The following is a 25095-nucleotide window of genomic DNA, read 5'->3' as shown; positions in this document are numbered from 1 at the left end:
GTGGTAACATGCTATTAAGGCTCAAGTTACTTCCTTTGAGCGTGTGTGAGAATTGAACGCATGGTAGTATGCGTAGGAAAAATTGTTTACAGCTTTTCCGGCGGTTTATCCATATAAAGCATTTATTAAACTCTAAAAGAAGAAAATCAGTCGATTTATTAGATTATCACGATTCAAATAATGCAAAATAATTGGTGAAAAAACAATTGACCGGGCGGAATGGTGCTTGTGAAAAAATGGCAAACATTTGCTACACCATTCCAGTGGCCCTCATGCTTTTAGAAATCGGTTAGGTACGATTGCCTCCGGTGACATATTTTATTCAGATTTTCTGGCAAGATAAGCATCAGCGATATAATCGAAACAGAACTACTGAGCACTGCACCCGTCACACACGAATGGTAACGTCCGAAAGGAAATGAAAACTACTCATGTAAAAAGTGGAACAAATAGAAAAGAAAATCTTATACCGGTAGGTAAGCTATTTCTTCATCGCAAACGCTGCTCAGAAACGTTATTAACGTACATGCATGTTTCGGAAGCACGCTTTTGAATGTAGTTGCAACGCACTGGCATTATCTAACGTTTTTATATAGTGTTATGCTGTTTATGAGTTGGATTTTGCATAAGAGGAAGACCAAATGAATGTTACAAGACAATCGTTTTACAGTGATAATACGATGCATACAGTGCCACCTAGCGGCGAAAATGCACACTAGTGGGGTTTCTTCATGTAAATTGACGAAACATCCCATACAAACTTAAGGCACGTGGGTCCGGTAGCTAGACTTGTCCGGTTTGCTTCTAATTTGGAGCAAGTACTTCTGGTGGGACTAGAAATCGACTCAGGGGTGGGCCGATTGAGTTTTCAAAAATTCATTAATTTCTGGTTTTTGCGGCCTATTCTAAGCGATTCATTTCGTTTAAACATTTATAACGGTAATAGAAATATCGCTCTTTTCCCGTTTCAACCATTCGAACTGGAGAAAGTTTGTCACAAAGTTGGGTGCATTTTTTACAGAGGATCGGTTACAGGCGATTCGAGGTGAAAAATTTATATATCTAAATACTTACAAAATTGTAAGAAGAGTTGATTAACAAAATATAAAAAAAACTCATTAACCCTCAAAAAGGTAAGGGGTCTCAAAGGCCCGGTTAGTTACAGTTCCCTAGTTTTAGTGAACTTGTAATTTGAAAGACAAATGGTCGGTGTTAAGTCAGACCGGACTAAGTCGCAAAACATAAAAAATGAGATAATGATGGCACTGGATAAAGAATATCGTCAACTACATTCGACTTTTGTCAGATTTGAAATATGTAACAATAGACAAGAATTATGGCAAAAATAATTTTCCAATCATAATGTAAAGGATGCTGCGATCCAAACTTTAAACTCGTTTTTCTCGAAATCAATATTTTGTCGCTTAGTCCGGTCTGACTTAACACCGACCAAATGATCGAGCGTTTTCAGGCTTCCAATTCTCTCACTGATAAAACGACAAAAAGAAACTTTTGATTTCATTGGATCATAATAATGGATGGAATTCATAAGAGTAATGTTTCTTGCAGTCACAATTTTAGCTTGCCTTTTTGAAGGTTAAAATATCTTCAGTATTTTTTTGCAATCCATCCTGGAATTCGAGCTCACAAACCGAAGAAGACCCTCTTAAAGACGATATCCACCACTGTAAACACAGTATGCTCTATGCAAGCTTCTTCATCAAAATTTCAACAAAGGGGCAGAAAAAAGATTCATTTGCATATCTTTTAAGTTTTTATGTGATTAATGTAGCATTCAAACAACACTATCTAGAATCTACCGAATCATTCCTTCATTATTGTAGTACTACATTAACAACGGTTTGAAGTAACCTCTGATGTTACTCCAAGACTATCGTGAATCAGAGATTCAGTCTAGCCTACGCTTGACTTACTGTTATGCTTTCACCCACGTTTATTGGATCTATTTCATCATCAAACATACTACAATATAGCATTATATTTCATACTGTCTGAACTTTTTTTGTAAATTTCAAACCGTTGTTCTTATTTTGGAGTATGTATACACATGCTTTGTCATGAGATCCATCAAAAAAGAAACAAAAAATAAGAGATTTGTTCAATAATGGTTCAATAATTTACGATATATGGAAACAACAAATTTATAGTCTACGTGACTGCTATGCACTGGGTAATAATGGTTTCTCTGGAATTTTTCCTCAAAGGGATCATCCATAAATCATAATAATCATATGTTTGACGAGAGCTGATCACTCCAAAACATGACTTTCCAACCAAGGCCCAGAGGGCCGAGTGTCATATCGTCATTGTTGTGCTAACAAGCGCCATTTAGCACATTTCGAGAAATACGATTTTTAATCGAATCCCTAGCATGGTGTTCAATTTAACGATTCCCAGTCACCTCGACATTTTGAAAGTGCCAAAATCATTCTCTGGAAAGTGTGCCAAATCACCATCTACCAAAATTGTATCGATATCCATAATTAATTAGATTAATTTAAATGCCATTCGCCCTATCTCTTCCAATCTTTCTCAGTCCATTAGGAAATTAATCAAAATACCAATATGTATGAAAGTGAATCATGAATTATTACTCGGTGCAAAACAGCCATGCATCCAGCTCGTTCCAATCGCTGCAAATGCAAAAATCATGCCAGTAATATTCGCCAAAAAGGCATCAATATTAATTAACGTTATTCTTCTCCTTGACTTAATTTACAGAAGCGCTGCTGCAATCACGCCCACTTCCACATATCCCACCACCGGGCAGCCTCATTCCCGCCGACATGCTTGCTCAAAGTCAGGATGGTACGGAAAACCACACCGGAACCATGCACTCTCAAGGGAGCTCAAACACAGCTCAATCAAATTTCGAAAATGCGAACCGGTGGACATCCAAAGAAAATCTACTGGCTCCTGGTCCAGAAGAAGACGATCCTCAGTTGTTCGTGGCCCTGTATGATTTTAAAGCTGGCGGTGAAAACCAGTTGAGCCTGCGAAAGGGCGAACAAGTACGAATACTGTCCTATAACAAATCAGGCGAATGGTGCGAGGCACATTCCGATTCTGGCCATGTCGGCTGGGTGCCTTCAAACTATGTCACGCCGTTGAATTCCTTAGAAAAACACTCCTGGTACCACGGGCCTATTTCTCGAAACGCCGCAGAATATCTTCTTAGCTCCGGCATCAATGGAAGTTTTCTAGTGCGTGAGAGTGAAAGCTCGCCCGGACAGCGCAGTATAAGTTTAAGGTACGATGGACGTGTCTATCACTATAGGATATCCGAGGATTCCGACGGTAAAGTGTACGTAACTGCGGAGGCTAAATTCAACACGCTAGCAGAATTGGTGCACCACCACAGCGTCTTGCACGAGGGTCATGGACTGATAACACCGCTGTTATACCCGGCACCAAAGCAGAACAAACCAACTGTGTTCCCCCTGAGCCCCGAACCGGACGAGTGGGAAATTTGCCGCACTGACATTGTCATGAAGCACAAGCTCGGCGGCGGCCAATACGGCGAAGTGTATGAGGCTGTGTGGAAACGTTACGGAAATACAGTTGCGGTGAAGACACTTAAGGAAGACACAATGGCACTCAAGGATTTCCTAGAAGAAGCTGCTATTATGAAGGAAATGAAACACCCGAACTTGGTACAACTGATAGGTAAGCAACCAATTTATGGATTGTGTGATTTATTGTTTTCGATCAGGGCTCATTCGACTCATATCATCATTTGGCGAATCCATTCGTTCCGTTTTTCATTTTTAATTCATTGAGAATAATTATCGAGCGTAGGAATTTTCCAATCATCATGCACCATGGCTCCAATGTTGTAATGAAGATAAAAATATTTGTACCCAAATAAAAGAAGCTCCGATTATGTCGTCGAATGCCATTTCGTCGAATTTAGATTTTATCGAAAAGTTGTGTATCTAAAGTGAATTCCTTGGTGATCAAATAATATAAAAGGGTAGTTCAACGTTTCAATTTGATCCAAAGCACAAATATAATACAATTTAGAATCAATACGCAAGTTTTACAGAACAGTTACATACTTTATAATGAAGCAAAGATGACAAACAGATTCAACCAAAGAAGTACAAAGCACATGACAGAAAATTGAAGTACCAAGAACTTAAATTTACATTAAAATTATTTTTTTAATCTGTTCAAAAAAGAAAATTTTATAAAATAATGTAGTGCAGACGTGATTTGTTGGTCGGACATTTGAAACTGAGCTTTTCTGCGTTAATTGGGACACTGTTCAATTTTAAGGTTGGACAGAGAATGCGCAAAATTCGCAAACGAAAAAAACATTTTTTTTTCCACACCGTATGTCAAATCTTCATAAAAATCAATCAGCGTATGTAAAATGTTGTTACAGTACTGCTGATTGATTTTTTTGAAGATCTGACATACGGTTTGGAAAAAACTGCTTTTTTCGTTTGCGGCTGTCCAACCTTAAAGTAACTATATGGCATTCTCCACTACTACTATCTCCTTAGGCTACATGTTAGTCACGGCAAAAAATATTACTCATTATCCAATAATGTTGGGAATATTTTTTTTTTTATCAAAATACATTTTTTTTTAAATTGGAAAACAAAAAGTTAAAAATTATATTCTGCATTCCAGAACTATGGACTACCCTTACTTCAAGAATATGTAAAAATCAGTCCACACTATTAAGAAATTTTTACGACATCACTACATGTCTTTATTTAAAGAAACACCACATTTTTGTCTTCCAGAATACGCTCTTGCGATCATTGCGCAAAGTATTTAGCGAAATAGTTGTTCAGCATGTATTCCCCATTACGAAGTTCAATCGTTACTTTTGTTTCAATATTGCATATCCAAATTTACAAATAATTAACTGTAAATATTCTGATCAGATGGCGGGCAATAGCATGTCTAACCACTCCAATCGGCGACATGACTGATTGCAATGCAGCGTAATTACGATTTACTTAACCATTCTCGTCATTGCTTTCAGGTGTTTGTACGCGAGAGCCACCGTTCTACATCATCACTGAGTTTATGAGCCACGGCAATCTGTTGGACTTCCTTCGTTCGGCTGGCCGAGAAACGCTGGATGCTGTCGCGCTGCTCTATATGGCCACCCAGATTGCCTCCGGTATGAGCTATCTGGAAAGTCGTAATTTTATCCACCGTGATCTGGCGGCAAGAAATTGTCTCGTTGGCGATAACAACCTCGTAAAGGTGGCCGATTTCGGGCTGGCCCGATTGATGCGAGATGATACTTACACGGCACATGCTGGTGCCAAGTTCCCGATTAAATGGACCGCTCCGGAAGGCCTAGCATATAACAAATTTAGCACCAAGTCCGATGTGTGGGCTTTTGGCGTACTGTTGTGGGAAATAGCCACATACGGAATGTCACCGTACCCTGGAATAGATCTGACGGAAGTGTTCCATCGACTGGAGTCCGGATATCGAATGGAACGTCCGCCTGGTTGTCCTCCGGAAGTATACGAACTAATGCGCAAATGTTGGCAGTGGAATGCCCTTGAGCGACCCACCTTCAAGAGCATTCACCACGATCTAGAGCACATGTTTCAGGTAATTGAAAAAAGTGTGTCTCCAAGCGCTAATTTTTCTTATCTGTATAGATTTTTTGTTGACAGGAATCGTCTATCACAGAAGCGGTAGAGAAGCAATTGCAGGGTGCCGCTCTTCCCGTTCAGTTGACACCGCAAATGGGCAAGAAACCCCAGATGGGAGCTCAGCAGCCTCCGCAGCACGAACCGGCTATCACACCAATTTCGGGTATCGAATCAATTGTTTTTATTTGTTTCTGCAACATTGAATTCTCATTGCAAAAGTTTTTATTTTCGCAGATACCGGTTCCAGCTCGAAACTTAGTACGTTTTCAAACAAGGCTTCTACGGCAGGTGTGCAGATGCGAAGAACTACCAACAAACGCGGGAAAACGGCTCCGGCACCGCCAAAGCGGACAAGGTTCGTTTTTATTTGAAACAAAGTGTTTTTAGGTCCAAATTGCTTACGCCTCTCTTCTGTTTCAGTTTGTTATCATCTAGTCGTGATTCAACGTACCGGGACGAGGACAGTGGCAAGCCCGGAGAATGCGAACAGAATACAAACGGTATTATACCAATCACTAAATCGACTTCTTGCAGTAGTTTCCTTATCGATAGGCTGTTTCGAGGTATTTCTGTTTTTGGATGTGGGATTAGTGTGATTTGGTTTTTTGGACTACTAATACTTTGACGGAAGTATTTAAAAAAACTCATGAATCAAACGATAACATGTTCACTTAATACCAACTTAAAATGAACACTAACTAAACTATCTATAAAGGTTGAATTGATTGATGTTATTTCTCCACTTTTTACCTAATTGATTTTTAATAGTCACATAAGCTAAATAACTTGTTTGGTTTATGGTACATATAGCTTTCACTTCCAGCATAAAAACAAGCTGGAAGTCATAGTGTGCAGCCATATGAACTATAAGCGAAAAGCTCGACGAGAATGGTTTATGGGAGAAAGCATAAAACATCATGTTTAAAAGGAATCAAAACATTTATTTTTAAATGTGAATAAAACAATGTTTGGAATAAATGTGTTATATTTTTCCAAACTTAATTTTTCCAACATTAGCTTTGTAAATTTAGTGCCTTATGAAAGGTTGATGTCAATTTATGTAACCAGTATGCATAATATATTTTTTTATTCTATTGCTGTCAGTATTGTATGTCGGAGTTTTTGGTTTGCTAACACCATGGGTGACTAACATTTTTGAAATTACTAATAAATTTGATAATTATCGGAGAACATCGGTGCCATATACGAACATAATATTTTTCTACAAAACCACATTATTGTACGTATTGAAAAATTAGCTTGGGTCATTTGGCAAAAGGGCGTTTAGCAAAACGGATATTTGGAAAAACGGTGTTATGGTTGTTTGAAATAATTCAATTGAGCACACTGAGGGTAATTTGGTGTAACGGACATCTGGCATTATTACTTTTATTTTCATATTGATGGTCTTTTGGTATAATTTCTAATGCTGCGTAAAGTGAGGTTCATTTGGCAGAATTTTGAGTAGTGATTACACTGAAGGCATTTTTTTTAATAGTTTGCAAGTTATGGAACATATGGTATGGAAGACCCCTTAAAGTTAGTTTTTTCATTATAACTTTTTTAGACATTCTCGCACCATCTTGGAATCTTCCACAAAGTTATTTGCGGTATCGAAACACATGTTTGTCGAACATAGTTACTTTCTATCTGTTGAATTTAAAAAGATATTCCAAATTTTATGATATTTTTGGGGTAACTTCCACCTTAAATAACGCGTTGAGGAGCAAACAACATCATAACATTCTGAAAGTACTAGCTTTTTACTTTCATATAGTGGCTTGATTGTTAGTCGACACGATTCTCCCCGAATGTCATGTTCTAAACAATTTGCCATCGCAGTGGTATAAAATGAAATATTCAAACGCACTGCGACAAGCAGCTTTATCTTTTCATGGTAAACATGGTAACTTGCAAACTATTAAAGCTAGATATATTGTGTTTTCAGCAATTTATTTTGTACTTACATTTGCTACAACTTTGCCGAAGACACAATGTCTCTATCTTAATTAGTTCAGAAAATAAATTTCGTATATCACTTGTAGGTGAATTAATCACTAATTGATGTACATCTGTAGATGCGCAATCATAGGGGTAACAACTTCTTCGAACAAACTATACTTCTAAAGTTAATGGTTTAGACACTATTAATTTTAAGCACGAAAAACACTGTGCAATGGTGAAATTGGTGTTGCACACCAAAACTTATCACAATCTGACGTTCATTAAGACTTTAGGTCAGAGGTCTTGTGTAATAGAACTTACAGACGATTCCACAATTTCCCGCATTTGTTGCCTAAGTGAAGACAAACAAAGCACAGACGAGAACACGCCAATTGTTTAAAAAAAACAATTTTAAGCTTAAGCCAAACATGAACCGCCATGTTAGAAAAACGCGAAAAACAACAAGTCTATTTTAGCCGCCAGAAAATTTATCTAAGTATTGAAATTGCCATTAAATCGTATTCGCAAATTGCACTTGTTCCTAGGGGCAATTAGCACAGGCGAGTTGAGTCAAACGTCAAACTGTTTAAATCGCCTGACCATGTTCGTCCGCATTTTTTGACTGGGATATCCCAGTCAAAAAGGGCAAGTTGTTAGCTAACGGGAGGCTATTTGCCAACTCGAATGCGCTGATTGCCCTTCAATTTGCCAGCAAATTGCTGGCAATTATGGGGTTATTTCAAATGCAACATTTGGGCGATTTGCCGCCGTCATTTTTTGCCGCCCTACCCGCCCTTAAATCGCCCCCCAATCGCCCAGGGAACGCGCCATTTAATCGCCCTTAACTGTCTAATATGAAAATTATAAATAATACTTATTTTCGGATTCATTATCTACTCACATAAACTTATCAGTACACTAGGTAATGACCACCAAACTATAGGAAGAATCAATGGTGAAATTGGTATTGCACACCAAAACTTACCGCAATCTGACTGAGATCTTGTTAACATTCCACATTACTTACACACGATTCCACAATTTCCCTCGTTCGTTGGCTAAATGAAGTGCACTAGACAAACAAAATACAAGCGAGAACACACGAATTGTTAAAAAAAAAAACAATTTTAAGCTTAAGCCACACATGAGCCGCCATGTTTGAAAAACGCAAAAACAACAAACAAGTCTATTTCAGCCGCCAGAAAATTTGTCTAAGTATTGAAATGCCTTTAAATCGCATTCGCAAATTGCATTTGTTCCTAGGGGCAATTAGCACAGGCGAGTTTGGTCAAACGTCAAACTGTTTAAATCGCCTGACCATGCTCGTCCGCATTTTTTTGACCGGGATATATGTGAAGTAGGGTGCATCATTATTCTGTGCATAATAATAAATTAATATTATATGAAAAGCACAGTGATACACCCTTCTTTACAAATAACACAATCATACATCTGACTTCTGCTAATAGTACTGTATTTATTACTCTTTATTCAAGTTATCGAATAACGGAAGACTTTCTTGCTGAATATACACCATGTAATCTAAAGGACCCTTTAACCCATTAAGAATAATGTGTGTAAATGTGCCTATTGTTAGTCGTATTTTGTGGTGGTCCATCTAAATACTTACAGATTGCTTGATTCATGCGACATGATTTTTTTTTGAGGATTCCAAATTACGAAATAAAACAACATGTGTATGACAAAAGTTGATTATGCTAAATTTGGATTCACTTCCTAATAAGTATTATGTAAAATATCCATTATGCCAAACGTCCTTTATGCCACATGTCCCTTAACCCTCAATAGGTATTATGCCAAATCTCCATTATGCTAAACGTCTTTATTCCAAACCCGTTATGCCAAACGCCTATTATGCCATATGGGGTACACCCTTTTCCGCGATACTATAAAATAGGACCTGTGAAGTTTTCCATGTTTGAGACGATTCAACTGCGATTTCTTCAATATAAATGTTAAAAAAGCGCGATTAATTTGGACTAATATTTCCAATTTCAGTAAAATTTTAGGCCTTAGGGAAACTCGTAATTCTTTTAGGGAGAGGGAGTACAACGAAATGAGACATAATGGGTATGGAAAGTAAGTTAGAATGTTACGTAACACGTTTTACCGATTTTTTTTTAATAGGAGTCTTTACTTACTATGGGAGGATAGATAAAAAAAATTGTAACGTGAGGGGAAGATGGAGTCAATTTTTATCATTTTTTTGCGTTACGTTATTTTTAAATAGTCTCTTAACAGTTTCTCGAAATATTGAAATTATTCTCGTTTTCCAATTTAAAATAAATCGTTTACTAATACAACTCGAAACACTAAGTTTATGCGATACTAATGTTTACCTTATGAGGCAATTCTCCATTCAACAAAGCCATTAACTGCTACCTTCGCTTTTCTTTTAGGTTTCACTCGAGATCTCGCAAATCTGGTCAATCGAACCACGGATTCAGAGAACGAACAGACGGAGATCACACCCGACACAGACACGGACAGCCAGGAACCGATTGGAAATTTCCAAAAGTCCACCTCACAGCAAAGTTCCTTCAAGCGTGTTCCAATTATGGGCAATCGGGGCCTAGAAACGCGCGGCAGTAAGCGATTGCCTCAGGGAGCGCCTCGTAGAGATCAAGTTATTCCTGGGACAATTCCATTACCCACAGGGATACCGGTAAATGCGGCTGGACAACCACTTGTGGGAGCCTTGGAGGTTCAGAATGTAAAGAAAGCCATCAATCGGTATGGGACGCTACCAAAGGGAGCCAGGATAGGAGCATATCTAGAGTCCCTAAGGCAGACTGATGGAACGGTGGGCCAGCAAGTCCCATCTCAAATGCAAACTAATTCAGTTCCTCCTGACCCACCCCCACCGATGGCTGCCGCTACTGTGATTTCCAACAGTTTACTATCAGCGCAACGAACGGCATTGAAGTTGCAGCAACAACAGCCGCAAATGATCCGTAGCAACTCATCCAGTGGTGTAACCATGGCAAATTCGGCAACCGCTAGTCTTTCGAAACTGCAAAGACATAGAACCACCACAGATGGATCAATGATGACATTCTCTTCTTTCCGTGGAACTGTTGGAAATAACAGTCCAAAAAGATCGATGCCACCGACGTTAGCGGATTTGGAATTTCCTCCTCCACCGGTTGACCTCCCACCTCCTCCAGAAGAATTCGAAGTGCAACAACTTTTAGGACCACCATCGGAAAAACTTCTTAAGCCGTCGAACGATGTTTCCAACACTGAACCAAGTGTTGAAGAAGCAAGTTCCCGGTTTGGAGTAAGCCTGCGAAGAAGAGAACCCTCAACTGACTCCTGTAGTTCTCTTGGTAGCCCTGCAGACGCTATGGTTCACAGTAGCGAACCGTCCGTTCCCATTCCACCACCGCCCAGTCTGAAGGAGAAACTCGAAATGAAACTTGCAGCCGAAATTAAGGAAAAAGCAAACGTGCCAAAGTCAGTCCTCAATGCGGAGATTAACCACAAATCGTCAGCTTCATCCGATCCCGTTTCACAATTAGTCAGTGAACTGGCGGAAAATATGAATTTACCAAAACCTCCTCCACCGCTACCACCAAGTGACGTGGCAACTCATTACAAATCTTCCGATGTTAGTTCGCTGCGTAAGACCAAAGCAGCAGAAAATAGCAATATCCCAACAACGCAGCCTTCATTCAAGACGCAATTGAAAAAGGTTGACCCAAAACGAATCCCAAGTCAAATACCCAAAAAAGAGGAAGTCGGTAATATTATTGACTTCAAATCTCGTCTGCGTAAGGTCGAAAATATAAATGAACAAACTGCTACCAGCAATGGCACTGCGATCGGTGATCCCAGTGCAACGATTGGATGTAGTGATTCTAGTACCGACAATAATAATAAGCTGCACTCGAACAGTGTCAATAATAACAATTGTAACATTCTAAATAATAACCAATCCATCAGTGACCATTCATCAAGTGACAGTGAAATAAAGGGAAAAAAGAACGATCTTCTGCGGAATGGGACAAGCAAAAACGGTCCTTCACAGCCCGACTCGACCAACAAGTTATTGTTGGAAAACAATGAGATCAACACACTGAAGTTGAAAAAGACAACTTCATCAGTAGTGACTAGCGTGGCACCTATCGATAGCAATAAAATTATCGAGTTGAAAAAGACTGAAATTAAAATTGAACTTAGTCAGGAGGATAAGAAACGGGAATGTTTGGAGAGTAATTTGCTAAAAGCGGACGCTGGTGGAGGTAGTGGAGGAGATAACTTATCCACCGGTAGTGGAGGCACTGGGGACGAAGGCGATAAACGGAAGAGTACCGGTAGTATCAGCAGTTTGAAGAAACTGTGGGAGGCAAAAGAATCGCCCAACGAACAGAATACTCAGCTAAGTCCTAAGCTTGGTGTAAAGAGTGCAGCGAATCTCAAACTAAACAACAACCCGGATGAGGAAACAACTAGCGTTAACAACTCTAGTACAATCGTAACGACAACGAATAGTAATTCCAGCCAAAATGATGACCATCAACCAGCACCACAGTTGATTACAGCGAAAAAACCTGCAGTTCCGGTAAAGCCATCGAAATTTACTTCCATATATGCCACTCCTGTTCAAACGCAAGTTCCAAATCCTGCACTGATAACCTCAATTGGCAATGCCAACAATACTACCACATCGAAATCCAACGATAGCAATAGTTCGCTTCTTTCGGAAAAATCAACCGCTTCTTCCTCTTCCGGCCCCTCGTCGTCGGCGAGCCGCGAAGGAATCCTCGAACTGGTGACCGTGCTCGAGGGCAGTCTGAAAATTCCGGTCAACTCAATATCCGCCACCCAGTGGCTACAGTTGAGCGAACGTCTGAACTCTTTACAGTCCAGCTGCGTGACGTTTGCCGACAATGAAACGTTACCCCCGCACACCAAGTTCCACTTCCGAGAACTGGTCACGCGGGTTGAGAACCAGTCGCGGTCGCTGCGATCCGCCGGCAACAAGAACATGCAGGACAACGAGAAACTAGTGCTCGAAGTTGGTCAATCACTGAAGCAAATATCAAACGCGCTGCACAGGTAATTTCAAGTAATGCTGGTTGATTTCAAGGAAACGTTCTAAGGGTTGGGTGATGAACTTTTCTTTTTGAGTTCGGGTTAATTGATATTATTCTTTGGAATGGAGACAACTGGGTTTATTAAGTGTTTTATTGTATGAGATATCGCCGAGACAATTTAGCTGATTTTGTGTTATCCCAAAAACATTTCTTTTTAGTTGTCGAAGTGTTAACGAGCTTATAGCAGCATTTTAGTTCATTTGATAAAATGATCTCTGGCTATGAAAATACCGCAATTGAGTCTAAAAATAGAAGGACGATCATGTTAGAACGTCGTTGCTCTATTATGTACATTATATACAGATCAGGGTCATGTAACAAAACTTTCCATAAAGCTGCTACAATTATTTAGTAAAGTTATTTGTAACTAAATGAAGGCGTCTGTTTGTGTATTTTCTCAGTCTGACTGTTACTAAGCTTTCATAATGGATAAGAAGGTGAACCAAGATAGACGCTAGTTTGATTAAATAGAGCACGGAAGAGAAGAGTCGGGTAAAAATCACATTTTATAAAGCGCAAAAAACATCTTACCAAATAATTTTGGTTAGCCGACTTTTAACCTTGATCGTCCCGATATATAGAAGCTCCTGCGTATGAATTATTTATTTTTATTCGGTTGTGCGGTTGAGAACTTTTTAAGCTATTCTCATGCCGATGGATCTCAGACCAATTTTTGCGCATGTCGTCGATAATCGTGGCATCAGGTGAAAAGTGCGTTAAAGCTTGCATTTTTTCAATGGTGTTGTATTCTTCAGAAGGCTAACCAAACACGATCAACATTTAATGCTGCTGCATAAACTTTAAAAATTTCTTGATCCATTGAAAGAAGCAGTTAGAATGCTTCGCATGTGAAAGTTAGCTTTCGTATATTACTATCTATATCTTCATCTGCGCACTCTCGTGGATAAGCGAAGCAGGTACCCAAATTTTTGTTCCGTTGTTAAGGCCACTGCACTGAATAGATAGCAGACATTTTTCTAATAGGTTGGGTGATAATAGAAATATGTCTACAATAGGCCCACCACTCATGCCCGCATGTTGCTTTTGTCGAAGTGAATCATGTTTGCATTAACGAACAACTCATGGTGTAAAGAATGGAGAATAGTGATTTTTCATTCAACGAATATTGCTATTGTGGTTGTACGTCATTTCCCGGTATACCATTCCCTGGAATACCACTTCCCGGAAAACTATTTCCCGGAATGTACCATATTCCGGAATATCGTTTCCCGGAATGTACCATTTCCCGCAAAACCATTTCCCGGAATGTATCATTTCCCGGAAAACTATTTCCCGGAATGAATTATTTCCCGGAAAAACCGTTTCGCGGAATACCATTTCCCGGAAAATAAAAAAACTCGTACCTCACCGACCAAACTTATTTTTAGAAGACCTGCTATGCAGCTAATTGTTTTGAAGGAGATTTTACCTACTTCAGAACATGAAAAGTTATTTGAAAATATTTTCAAATTTTTTTTATCTTGAGTGGTTATTGTGGTAAAAAAACAAGATAGCGACAAGATTGCAAAACTGTCATTCTAAAGATTTAATCTTTTCGATTCCGCGATGTTAGGAAAATTCATTTAAATTGATCATTATATGAACAGCTTAAGAACGACTTTTGGTTTTGAACCAAAAAGAAACTTGGAAGGATTTAAAAAAATTGAGTGGGGAATAAAAAGCATCCAAATGGATGGGATATCAATGAATTAAATGGGTACCAAAATAGAAACAAATACTTTCCAATTTTCCCACCGCAGGTAGTGACGGAGTGAATAAATTTCATAAATTCATGACCGTCTAGTTCCTGACTAACAGGCCCTATATTTTGCCTCATATTTGTTCCAAATTTTGCGGATTCAGTTAAAATGGTATATTTTCAATTCTTCTACTATTTCGAATCGATTCCTTCGCGTGGTAATCTTCAGTGAAAAGCATAATACACCACTGTAGAATTTTTAAGATTTGGAAATTTTGTTATTGAAACAAAATGATATAATAGAAAATGGAAGGCGATCAGAATACCTAATTGTATATATTATTAATTCTGTCCTATCGTTTTAAGATAAACTTCAAGCGTACTAAAAACTTCAAACGCGTTTAGGGGCTATCCATAAATGACGTAGCATTTTTTCAGCGATTTTCACTACCCCCCTCCCCCATCGTAGCAATTAGTCACAAACTTCTAAATACCCCCTGGTAATTACGTAGCTTGACGGTCACTCTACCCCCCCTTGTCCCCGCAAATTCTTTTAAAAAAATAAAAAAATCGATGAAAGTTATTCCCCTTTAAAAAAGTTACGTAGCATGACATGACCCCCTACCCCCCTGTCGTCACACATCATCACAAAATACAAAACTGCTCCCTCCCCCATATAATGCTACGTCATTTATGGATTGTCCCTTTTTTCAAATCCACTTCAAACCATGAGCTTTGAAATATTCACAGAATATTCTAAATTATTTTCTCCAGCGACGTACGAAGGATTTTAGTTAATAAATTATGTCTGTATCGTTTTTCTTGGCCATTTTCAGCAAATTTAAGACTAAGAGAAACGAAAGCAATGAAATTGAAAGACGGGTAGATATTCTATAAATGATGAGGTGCTGATTTTAATGATATTTTCAGCGTTTCGCGTAAAATTAACATAGCGAAAAAATCCTACGTAAGTCATTTGCTATCGTTCTAAGGAATCGAAAAAAAACTAGTTTTTGACACTAGGTCAAACATTACAGGAAATAGTTGTAAATTTGTAACGATCAATTCAGAACGCCTCGAAATGCGGCCATCTTTGAAATTGAAAAGGCTGTGTTTTCCACACCGTTGGCAACATTTTTATGATAACCAATCACAGTACTCTAAAAATGCCCTGAATGCGTTAATTGATTTTCACGAAGATTAGGTAAAAAAATAAAAACATTTCCTAAAATTTAATCATAAATATTCCTGGAACCTTTGAAATTTTATAGATAGTGAATGTATTTGTCTAAGATGCTGCCTTCTTATAAATATGCATTTTTCTTTGGAATTTTGTGTAGAATGTTATTTTAATCTATATGAAGTTTCTCTGAAAATACTCTTGGACTTTCATTGATTTTTATTCTCACTAATATTTGTTTACAGTAACAGTGCATTGAAAACGCCTTCAGTTATTTTGAATTTCATTTCGTATTAAAAATTTCTATGTGAATTAGCCTTCTTTGGAACAATAATAAATCAATGGGAATAATTTTAGAATTTCATTGATTCAAATACAATAACTACAATGAAATCGATTTGCCTTCTTTAAAATTTTCGTAGCATATTATTGAAATGCCATTAATTTTAAATTAAATTACGACCTTCTTTGGTATCGCCTTCTTTTTAGCATAAGCTATTTTCTGGACCTTCGATTGATTGATGATGATTTCAAATAAAATTACATATGCATGGGAATTAGTTTTTCAAATTCATTAACATGATCAGTGAGCAAAGACAAGCTGTGAAGGGAACCAAACAAATATTTGAGTAGCAACATAGTTCTAAATGCAAATGTTCTTAAAGTACTTCAGATTTCAATGGTATAACAAATTGCCGAGAAAAAGTACGTTCCGGGAAATGGTATTCCGGGAAATGGTACATTCCGGAAAATAGTATTCCGGGAAATGGTACATTCCGGGAAACGATATTCCGGGAAATGGGACATTCCGGGAAATGATATTCCGCGAAATAGTACATTCCGGGAAATGGTTTTCCGGGAAATGACATTCCGGGAAATAGTTTTCCGGGAAATGGTATTCCGGGAAACGACATACAATCGCTATTGTTGCTTCTATGCTCTCGTCCCATATTTTTCATTACAACGATTACGTTTTCTTTCCTTTCATGTGAAACCAACTGTTTATGCAAGGAAGAGATTTTTCCGTGAACTGAGACAAGTTACTGAAATAAACAACTTGGTTTCACAACATCTTAATGCCTTCCCTGTTAAAAATGTTGCAAGTCCTAGAAAAATAATGAGCAAAATTTTCACAAATCGTCTTGATATGATCTTCTAATGAACTTGCTTAACTTTGTTCATTGTACAATCTCTCACCGAAGTTATACGGCATAGCATACTAAAGTGATTCTCCAAACCCCTTAGCTTAACCTCCCGGCACTCGCGCATTGTACTTTATACAACACAAAAAGTTTTACCGCTTGCCTTTAAAATATTTTGAACTCCTAATCGTTTGGAACAACGCTTTCTTCTGAAAACTTAAGCAGTAGATTATAACCTGTTGGATGAGCGAATGGATATGGATAAAGGATAGATATGCCAAATAGTGCGGGATGCTGCCACCAGGCATTGAGCATGCCATTTTGACCTACTGTACCTCGAGTTTGTTATTTCTTAGCCGGATGGTGTCTTCGGTCTAGTTGCTTAAGAGATCAAAACTAACGAGGTAGAATACGGAATCTTCTATTCTGTCACTAGATGGCGTTAGAGAGCATAATTTTTTTCTACGTCAGCGAATATGCGCATTAATGATTTCTGAATCTCAGTATTGGAACCATTGCAGTTTACTCTCTCTATATCAATATTGAAAGGACTGTCGAGATAGGGAAAGATCAAGACTTAGAACGCAATGATATTTTTTCAGGACGTATTTTCATTTAGGTTATCATAATACATGCCGGTTTGACGCTAAATTCCAAAACGGAAACACAATTCGTGTTTCTAAACAAACGACTGGTCAAACGTGATGTCCCGTTTGAACAAAAGCTCTGTTATGCCGATGAGACAGCGAAGTCAAAACTTGTTTTGGCTTAGCAACCCAATGCGAAAGCACTATGCTATATTTCTACCTGAGTACCGTTGTTTATTCAATCTTTTTTCCTTTTTAGGGAGAAATATAGCATAGTACTTTGTGATGTCCCGACAGAAAAAAGATCACACCGACATAGAGAAAGTCGATAGGGAGATATCGAGATAGAGAAAGTAGAGATATCGAAGATTTTTCACGACCAATCTGAAAGGACTTACGTTACAATCGAGATAGAGAGGAATAGCGAGATAGGGAAAGCTAACTGTATTTTGAAGTGCAATACCTTTGCTAGAGTTGTTGGTTCAAGTTGTTTGATCTGGGGACAAAAGGCGTGATTATAGCAAAAAGTATTATTATTTTGACAAAATAAATAACTAAAACTACCACAGGATATCTCCGTACAAGTTTTCCAAAGATAGCCAACCTCTACATGATCAAGATCACGGATATATTGCACTGAATGTTGTTTGTAAAGCTTTCCATATCGCTTGTTCCATTTACATGATCCTAATAAACAGTTTCTGATTTTGTTATTGCACTTGAGGTGTAGTGTATTGATGTATAAAATGATTATACCTTGCTTAGAACATGTTATCTGATGAATACAATGTGGTTTAACATTGATAAATGTCTTTGCAACAAAATAATAACGAAATTCTCAAAATCTTGTGCAAAGTACAACAGCGCAAGTGCGCGTGGGTTAAAACATCTATAATGAGAAGAAGATATCCGATTATACGATATAATAGTAAATTTACCTAGCGTCCATTATGCCTAACGTACATTATGCTAATCGTCTTTTATGTGTCATATACCTAACGTAGCGCACCTACAGATACCCTCTTTTGTACACCACACATAAAGTCAATTTATAATCTTGTGATACAAATTGGTAAAGCTGTCAGGCAATCAAAACGAAATTTTCGATGTCCAGGTTTTACATTGAACCAACCACTTTAGTATACACTATTACTGTTTGTATAGAGGCTATTTCTCTCTTCTTTCTGGTATATCTCAATCATGTCAGACAACATCTATGTTACAGTTTTGTACAATACATCTGGACGATTTCTGCGTTAGGCTCGATTGTTTTGATAGGGTCGTGTTGGTGAATACAACACTGTTTTCGCAGTATCCTGGTTTGGCAAATAAGTCCAGGTTCGCCGTTTCAGAGTTTGCATCATTGATGTACGAGCTCTATATTCGACCAGAAGACTTTTGAATTCGCCAAACGTTATCTTCATGAAAAAGATTGTTTTAATGGGAGGTTACACAATTCATTCAGCATATTGGTTTCGAAGTACGAGTCCTAGGTGATATATTATTTATTTAAATGCTCAAACATTTTGGAACAAATACCACTTGAAATTACCGTTAGCACAGTGCGCAATAAAATTTATTATTTCTTGTTTTTATTTTATTTTCATATGTTTAACCAGGGACACTAGAAGCAGTCAGCTACCTATTCTGACGTTTAGCTAGAGCTTTTGTGTTTCGGCAGTGATTGACCGACCGGTGGCATCAGATAAGCATATACATATACAGCATATTTACCGATATTTACTACTACTACAACTACTAGTACTACAATCAGTATCAGTGAAAATACAGGTATTAATTAGTAGTTTTGGCTAGAAGCATAAACTATTGTTTCTGTTTTTTTGCGGCGCGATTTAAGTAAATGAAGGCGGTCAGCGGATTAAGCGACCTGCGAAATTTCTAAATTTGTTAACCAAAAACACCGAATTGTATCTAAAATCCGGGAGCGGTACAAAAGGCCGAATCACAAAAGGCCGAATAACAAAAAGCCGAAACACAAAAGGCCGAAGATGTTCTAACCTACCACAAAAGGCCGAAACCCGAAAAGGCCGAATCACAAAAGGCCGAATCACAAAAGGCCGAATCTCAAAAGGCCGAATCACATAAAACCGCAAGTCCACATGCATCAGAAATCGAATGATCTAATCTGTTGGTATATGATGATACGTTAGTATTGCCCATGACTAATATTTTAAAATAAAATCGCGTTTATAAAAAGCATAGATAATAAAAGAAAATTAATATAAAAAAGTCAGTTTGGCTAAATGTAACCGCTAGCCACAACTATTGTTTGGTTGTTGCACTGCGCCAGCGCATACGGCGAAGCCAGTACGATGCGGCCTAGCCGCATAACCGAGGCCAAGGATCCGAAGCGGCGTAAAGCCGCTGAGGATCCGCCGGACGAGGTTGCCGCCGACCCGCCGTCGGAAGCGGCGGCCTCGCGCAAGCAAACCTGTGATCCACTCGTTTGCCCGGATTACTCAAACATAGGGGCTTAAATTAGTTTAAGTCCGACGGAGCGGAGCGATGTCGGACAGCACTTGCCATGAAGCGATGTGGCGTAGCCACATTAGGCTTCGTTCTGTTTATTTATTCTAGTAAAGCGGCAAATATGCAACGAGAAAAGTGTCGTAAATATTCCAAACATTATTATTCTATTGAAAAAAAATCGTAAAAAATCACTCTTAGAAAGTTTCCAGTTCCAACCGCTCTACATATTTACCATTCTGAAAAGGTACATCGACATTTTGGAGACCCCGCTTTTTGGCAACTTCGTGGAATAACTTCATTGTGTTCTGTCTCGAGTTGGTGATTATGGAATCATATTAGGCTTAATGCAAGCAGTAGCCTGTGGAACAACGACCAACTTGCCGTGTTTAACATTCTACATGACAGGTAGTATGGAAAGTTGTGCTCAAACTGATATTATTTACTATATCATCATTGAAAATTTTCAGTTTCAACTGCTCTACATATTTGTCATTCTTATTTGACCAGTCGGCTTAACGGCATTCGGCCAAACGACATTCGGCCTACCGGCTTTCAGCCTAATGACCCAGCACCTTGATATTCGCTGCATATTTACAGCGAGAAAGATGACGTAAATGACGTAAATATTATTTTCAATGGTTCCAATCAAATTCTTTCAAAGGTTCCAATCAAATTGTTGAAAGCTTCGTTCAAATCTTGTTTTTAGTTCCAAAGGCTTTATTTCTCACCCTGTTTGGTGCATTCGACCTAGTGTGCCTCGCCCTAATGACTATTCGTCTATATATCCTTCGGCCGGATAACCCTTTGACTAATGACCCCCAGCATCGTTCTAATCTACTACAAAATGCCCGAAAAGACCTTATTAGAAAATATGTGATGCGGATAGCGCATATTTTAACGAAAAATGGTCAATCAATGTTGAATAGATTTTTAGAAATCCTGCCATGTTAATTATTGTACTATCTTTTCGGGTATTTTTCCTTCTTTTTAACATGAGCTGTTCTTTTGAATTTAATTTAATTTAATTAAATAAAAAATCAATTAAAGCAGTTTTCAGCCATCAATTCATGATATGATATGCACCAGCTCATTAATAACGCCATGGGTTCCTACAATGACCTTAGCGATTTGATCTCGTGCTTCGGCCTTTTGTAGTTCGGCCTTTTGTAATTCGGCCTTTTGTGATTCGGCCTTTTGTGATTCGGCCTTATGTGATTCGGCCTTTTGTGGTTTTCGGCTTTTAGAGATTTCGGCCTTTTGTGATTCGGCCTTTTGTGCTTCGGCCTTATGTGATTCGGCCTTTCGTAGTACTCCCCTAAAATCCACATAATCTGCTATTGTATTATAATCCAAAATATCTATGCATGACGTCTAACCGATTTTATATCCAACCTTTACAACCAACACTCCTTCAGAGCATCCCCCGGATAAACTATTTTTTGGCCAAGAATGTGAATACTAGCTGCCATAATATCTCTAGTTTTGTCATCTCAATGCCATTTGCAAGTTGGAAGAAATCAGACAAGACGCATTCTTAATTAACAAAAATAAATATCACCTTTCTTGCAACCGAACACTATTTTTTAGCGGTCACCGTTTATCACCAATCAATGTAACAGAAGGGATGGGTCGATGGAAAAGTCATTATTGAATATATATATATTTCCGTCGCTAAAGAAAAAGCATGGAGTAACCGACTCACAACGCTCAATAAAATTGCCAAATATGAAAGTGGACTAATTTTAATTGATTTTAACGGATGGTCTAATAGGTTTTAAATCGATTGATCAATTGACGAAGAATGCGTAAACGGAATCAGAACTGAAATGTTAAAAAATTACATTTTAATTAAAATTTTAATTGTCAGCATTGTTTCTATCGCGACTCAGTTGTTTTAAAGTTATACATAAGTTTGAACGCTAGCGTAGGCTTGATAAAACAATTCATCTTCGATAACTTTCCAGAAATATACTTCAACTATAAATGTATATGGAATATGGAATGCAAACAAATTAAGGCTACATTTTAAGCCAAAGAGCTTAAGACTTTTCTTTTGATTTGATAAAACATAATTTTTCGTATGATAAAACCTTCGCTTCGTTGTAGATTATTTTACAGCACTTTTACGCGTGGTATGGCGAAATCAGATACGGTACGTAGCTAAACCTGTAGCACATCCAATTTGTTCTTGCGTAACGTTAAGTTATTTAAAATTTATCTCTAATAGTAACACAGTAAAATGCTAGTCGTAAACATTTATATTCTATCAATAGTAGCGCTTAAAACATACCACAATGGAAAGGCATATTACTCTGTGGATGGTTTGTCATCTACAACAAACGATACAAACGATTCTCATCCGCTGTAATCGTGCAACGCAATTCGTAAAGTTGCGAAAAATATAATCGAGGAAACATCAATGTTCTAAGACCATATAATACTAGCGTCTCTCTAGGAATTTACCAAAATAATCAAATGATGATAAAATCAAACGAAATTGATGAACGCAAAAATTACTATATATTTTTAGATAAACCGACAAAAAGAGCATTCTTAATCATCCTTCGTCGTAAAATTCATACATTCATGCATACAACAAGCTTACGTACAGATATTATAAATTTAAAACAGAAAACAAAGGGAATAATCAAAAATCGGTAACTGCAAGAAACTGGTTCAAGTGTGAATGAAAATAATCGAATAAATTACTCCCCTTGAATGTGTAGTAGTGGCCCTATCTAAAAGTATGTAAAAATATGATCAGCTAGAACGAAAACATAATAAAACCAAGTGAAAATGCGTGATATAACAGAAAATATACACATACCTGTAAGACAACCACAAGATTACAACACATACACCTATTGCACATTAAAGAATGAACGGAGACAGCTGTCAAAAAATCGAGCGAAAATTCGTGAACCCGCAGAGAAGAACGAAAATCAGTAAATAAAACATGCCAGCCGATGGCAGTAATGAGAAACAACAGAATCTTTGCTGCAGTCAAATCCGAAATCCCTGCTGAACAAACTTATAGGTGACAAGGAAATCAAATCTTAAGTATTATACGACAAAGTCGAAATGACATATTGCAGCAACTGGGTCATTAAATGAAGAATAAAATTCTTCTTTTACAACGTGAACCGACAGAGCTCATCCTCCTAAATATAAATTGCTAATTTGCCCGAAAAATACTGCCATTTTATGAGTAAAAAACCTCCTAATTGAAAATTTATCTCGAAAACTCAACGCAGCGGTTAGGTTTTTTTTACAAAGAATGTGTATGCAAACTTTGAAAAAAAAAAACAGTTAAATTGCTTTTGAATGGCAGTTAGTTTACACCGCAAATCGTGTTTTTTTTCCAGAGACGTCCTGCAAAAAGCTTCATCACTGAGTCCCTTGTCGATATTTTTGCATTGAAAAATTGAAATATTATTGAAATGATACACTATAACACACAAAAGTGATCAACTCGCTTCACCCAAATTTCTAAAGAAATTCACAAAAAAGTGTTTTTCATACTGAAACCCTTGCACACCTCCCCCCTAAAGTCATTTAAAGTTGCAGTAAAAAATTTGGTTGCAAGTAGAAACAAAAAAGTAGTCGTAATTTTGTGCAGATTTGCGCATTCCTCTACGGGACTCTATAATACACAGACTCTTGTATGGATAAGATCGGTTCAGCCATTGCTGAAAAACACGAATGAGAGCTTGCCACATACATACACACAAACGCGGTTCCGGGGTCGCTCTGCTACTCAACCAGGCTTGGATAGCGTCCTGACTTAAGGCTCAAGTTATCTTTTTTGAGCATGTGTTAGAATTGAGCGCTTGGTAGTATGCGTAGGAAAAATTGTGTTCTGCTTTGCCACCGGATTATTCATTTAAATCTTATCAAAACTCCAAAGGAAGAATATCAGTCGATTTATTAGATCTTCACGATTCAAATCATGCCAAATAGCTGCTGGAAAAACCATCGGCTTAGATGAGTTATATACAAAGTTGTGGCGAAAAAGTGAGATAAGTTCGTGATTTTTTTTAAGTGTTTTAGCCAATTTTATTTGAAAAAGCGAAAGACAGCACTATCGAAGATAGAAAAAGTTGAATTGAAAAAAATATTCAAGGCTGTCGGAGTTATGACCCATCCCCCGTAGCGTGTTTTTTGGTAGATGTTTGTGGTGAACGCTCTCCAAGCCGAACCGCTGTATTGTGGTGTACTTGAACGGATCGGATTCCCAATAAAAAAATTTCTTGCAAAAAAACATGTTGAGTTTTTCGGTGTTTTTAAACAAAAATTCATTGCAACGAATCCAAAAAATTTTGATGAAAAAGGAACCGTTCAAGTACACGACAAGATAAATACGAACTATTCAAAAAAAGTTATGAAAATCTCATGACTAGTTTTTGAGATATCACCTTCATCGCAACGGTACTTTTCAAAAAACTTCATTCCGAGATAATTGCGTTTTAAGTTTTGTGTTAATGTGTGGAAGAACCAGCGCGCTACAAACGGTTGTAATTTGAAATCTAGTACTCCGATCTGGATGAAAAGTATGTACTTTTAGATTATTCAATAATTTTTTTTTTCGATTATTCGAGCTCCAACTTTGTATATAACCTCTTAACATAATAATAATAGTAAAAAAATGCACAATTACACCACTAGGTGAATGAATCTGCTCGACAACCGAAACAGATTCACTGCACTCAAAATAATCTGACTGTACAATCTATTTGTTACCCGCACTTAGCAATTATATGCGCAAAAAGAGTATATTCATTAAGCGCAAAATATAAATTTTTAGGTGCAAACTGTAGAATTCAACAAGTTTACACATAAATTATATGTACGTGACACTATAGACTCATGTTTTATGTGCCGAAGTTATAAAATGTCAATGCAAAAATAGTATGTATTGATATTTTTCTCATCAGATCTATGTGCGAGTAAATAGTATGCATATGCAGCCGCTAATTGCAAAAATCTATGTGTAAAATTAATAGATGTTACTGTTATATTTTTATCAGTGTGCCGAATCTGACAGAAAAAAATATCTACCAATTTTCACTCATATATACAACTGGTCGTACGACCAGTTTTTAAGCATGCCAAACTACCATACGATTCGACCCGGTCGTACTGGTGCTACAAGTCGTACGACAGAGGCACACACGTTGCGATAATCGTTCATACGGTCGTTGCGATCCAAATCGTACGAGCAATCGTATCGTTTATGGCCTGTTTAAGGCTGATGATCTGCCATGCCGTTTCTTTTCTCACGC

General features: G+C 37.7%; 1 protein-coding gene across 3 annotated transcripts in view; it reads left to right on the top strand.

Annotated features, from left to right (window-relative positions):
* The window catches only part of LOC131694006 (tyrosine-protein kinase Abl), a 117959-nt gene extending 95155 nt beyond the window's left edge, over positions 1 to 22804 (top strand). For 2 of the 3 annotated variants that reach the window (XM_058982342.1, XM_058982343.1), the window contains 7 exons: positions 2743 to 3687; positions 5021 to 5607; positions 5673 to 5814; positions 5886 to 6006; positions 6072 to 6214; positions 10016 to 12677; positions 18943 to 22804. In XM_058982342.1, the coding sequence (XP_058838325.1) occupies positions 2743 to 3687; positions 5021 to 5607; positions 5673 to 5814; positions 5886 to 6006; positions 6072 to 6214; positions 10016 to 12677; positions 18943 to 18985 (4643 nt within the window). In that variant the 3' untranslated portion in view covers positions 18986 to 22804. The remainder of the gene's footprint in view (positions 1 to 2742; positions 3688 to 5020; positions 5608 to 5672; positions 5815 to 5885; positions 6007 to 6071; positions 6215 to 10015; positions 12678 to 18942) is intronic. The other variant, XM_058982344.1, reaches the window with a different exon arrangement.
* Positions 22805 to 25095: the final 2291 nt, after the last annotated feature.

This window comes from Topomyia yanbarensis, chromosome 3 (genome assembly GCF_030247195.1).
Source record: "Topomyia yanbarensis strain Yona2022 chromosome 3, ASM3024719v1, whole genome shotgun sequence".
NCBI lineage: Eukaryota > Metazoa > Arthropoda > Insecta > Diptera > Culicidae > Topomyia > Topomyia yanbarensis.
The sequence above is the reverse complement of the archived record's forward strand: the minus strand, read 5'-3'. Positions and strand labels throughout refer to the sequence as shown.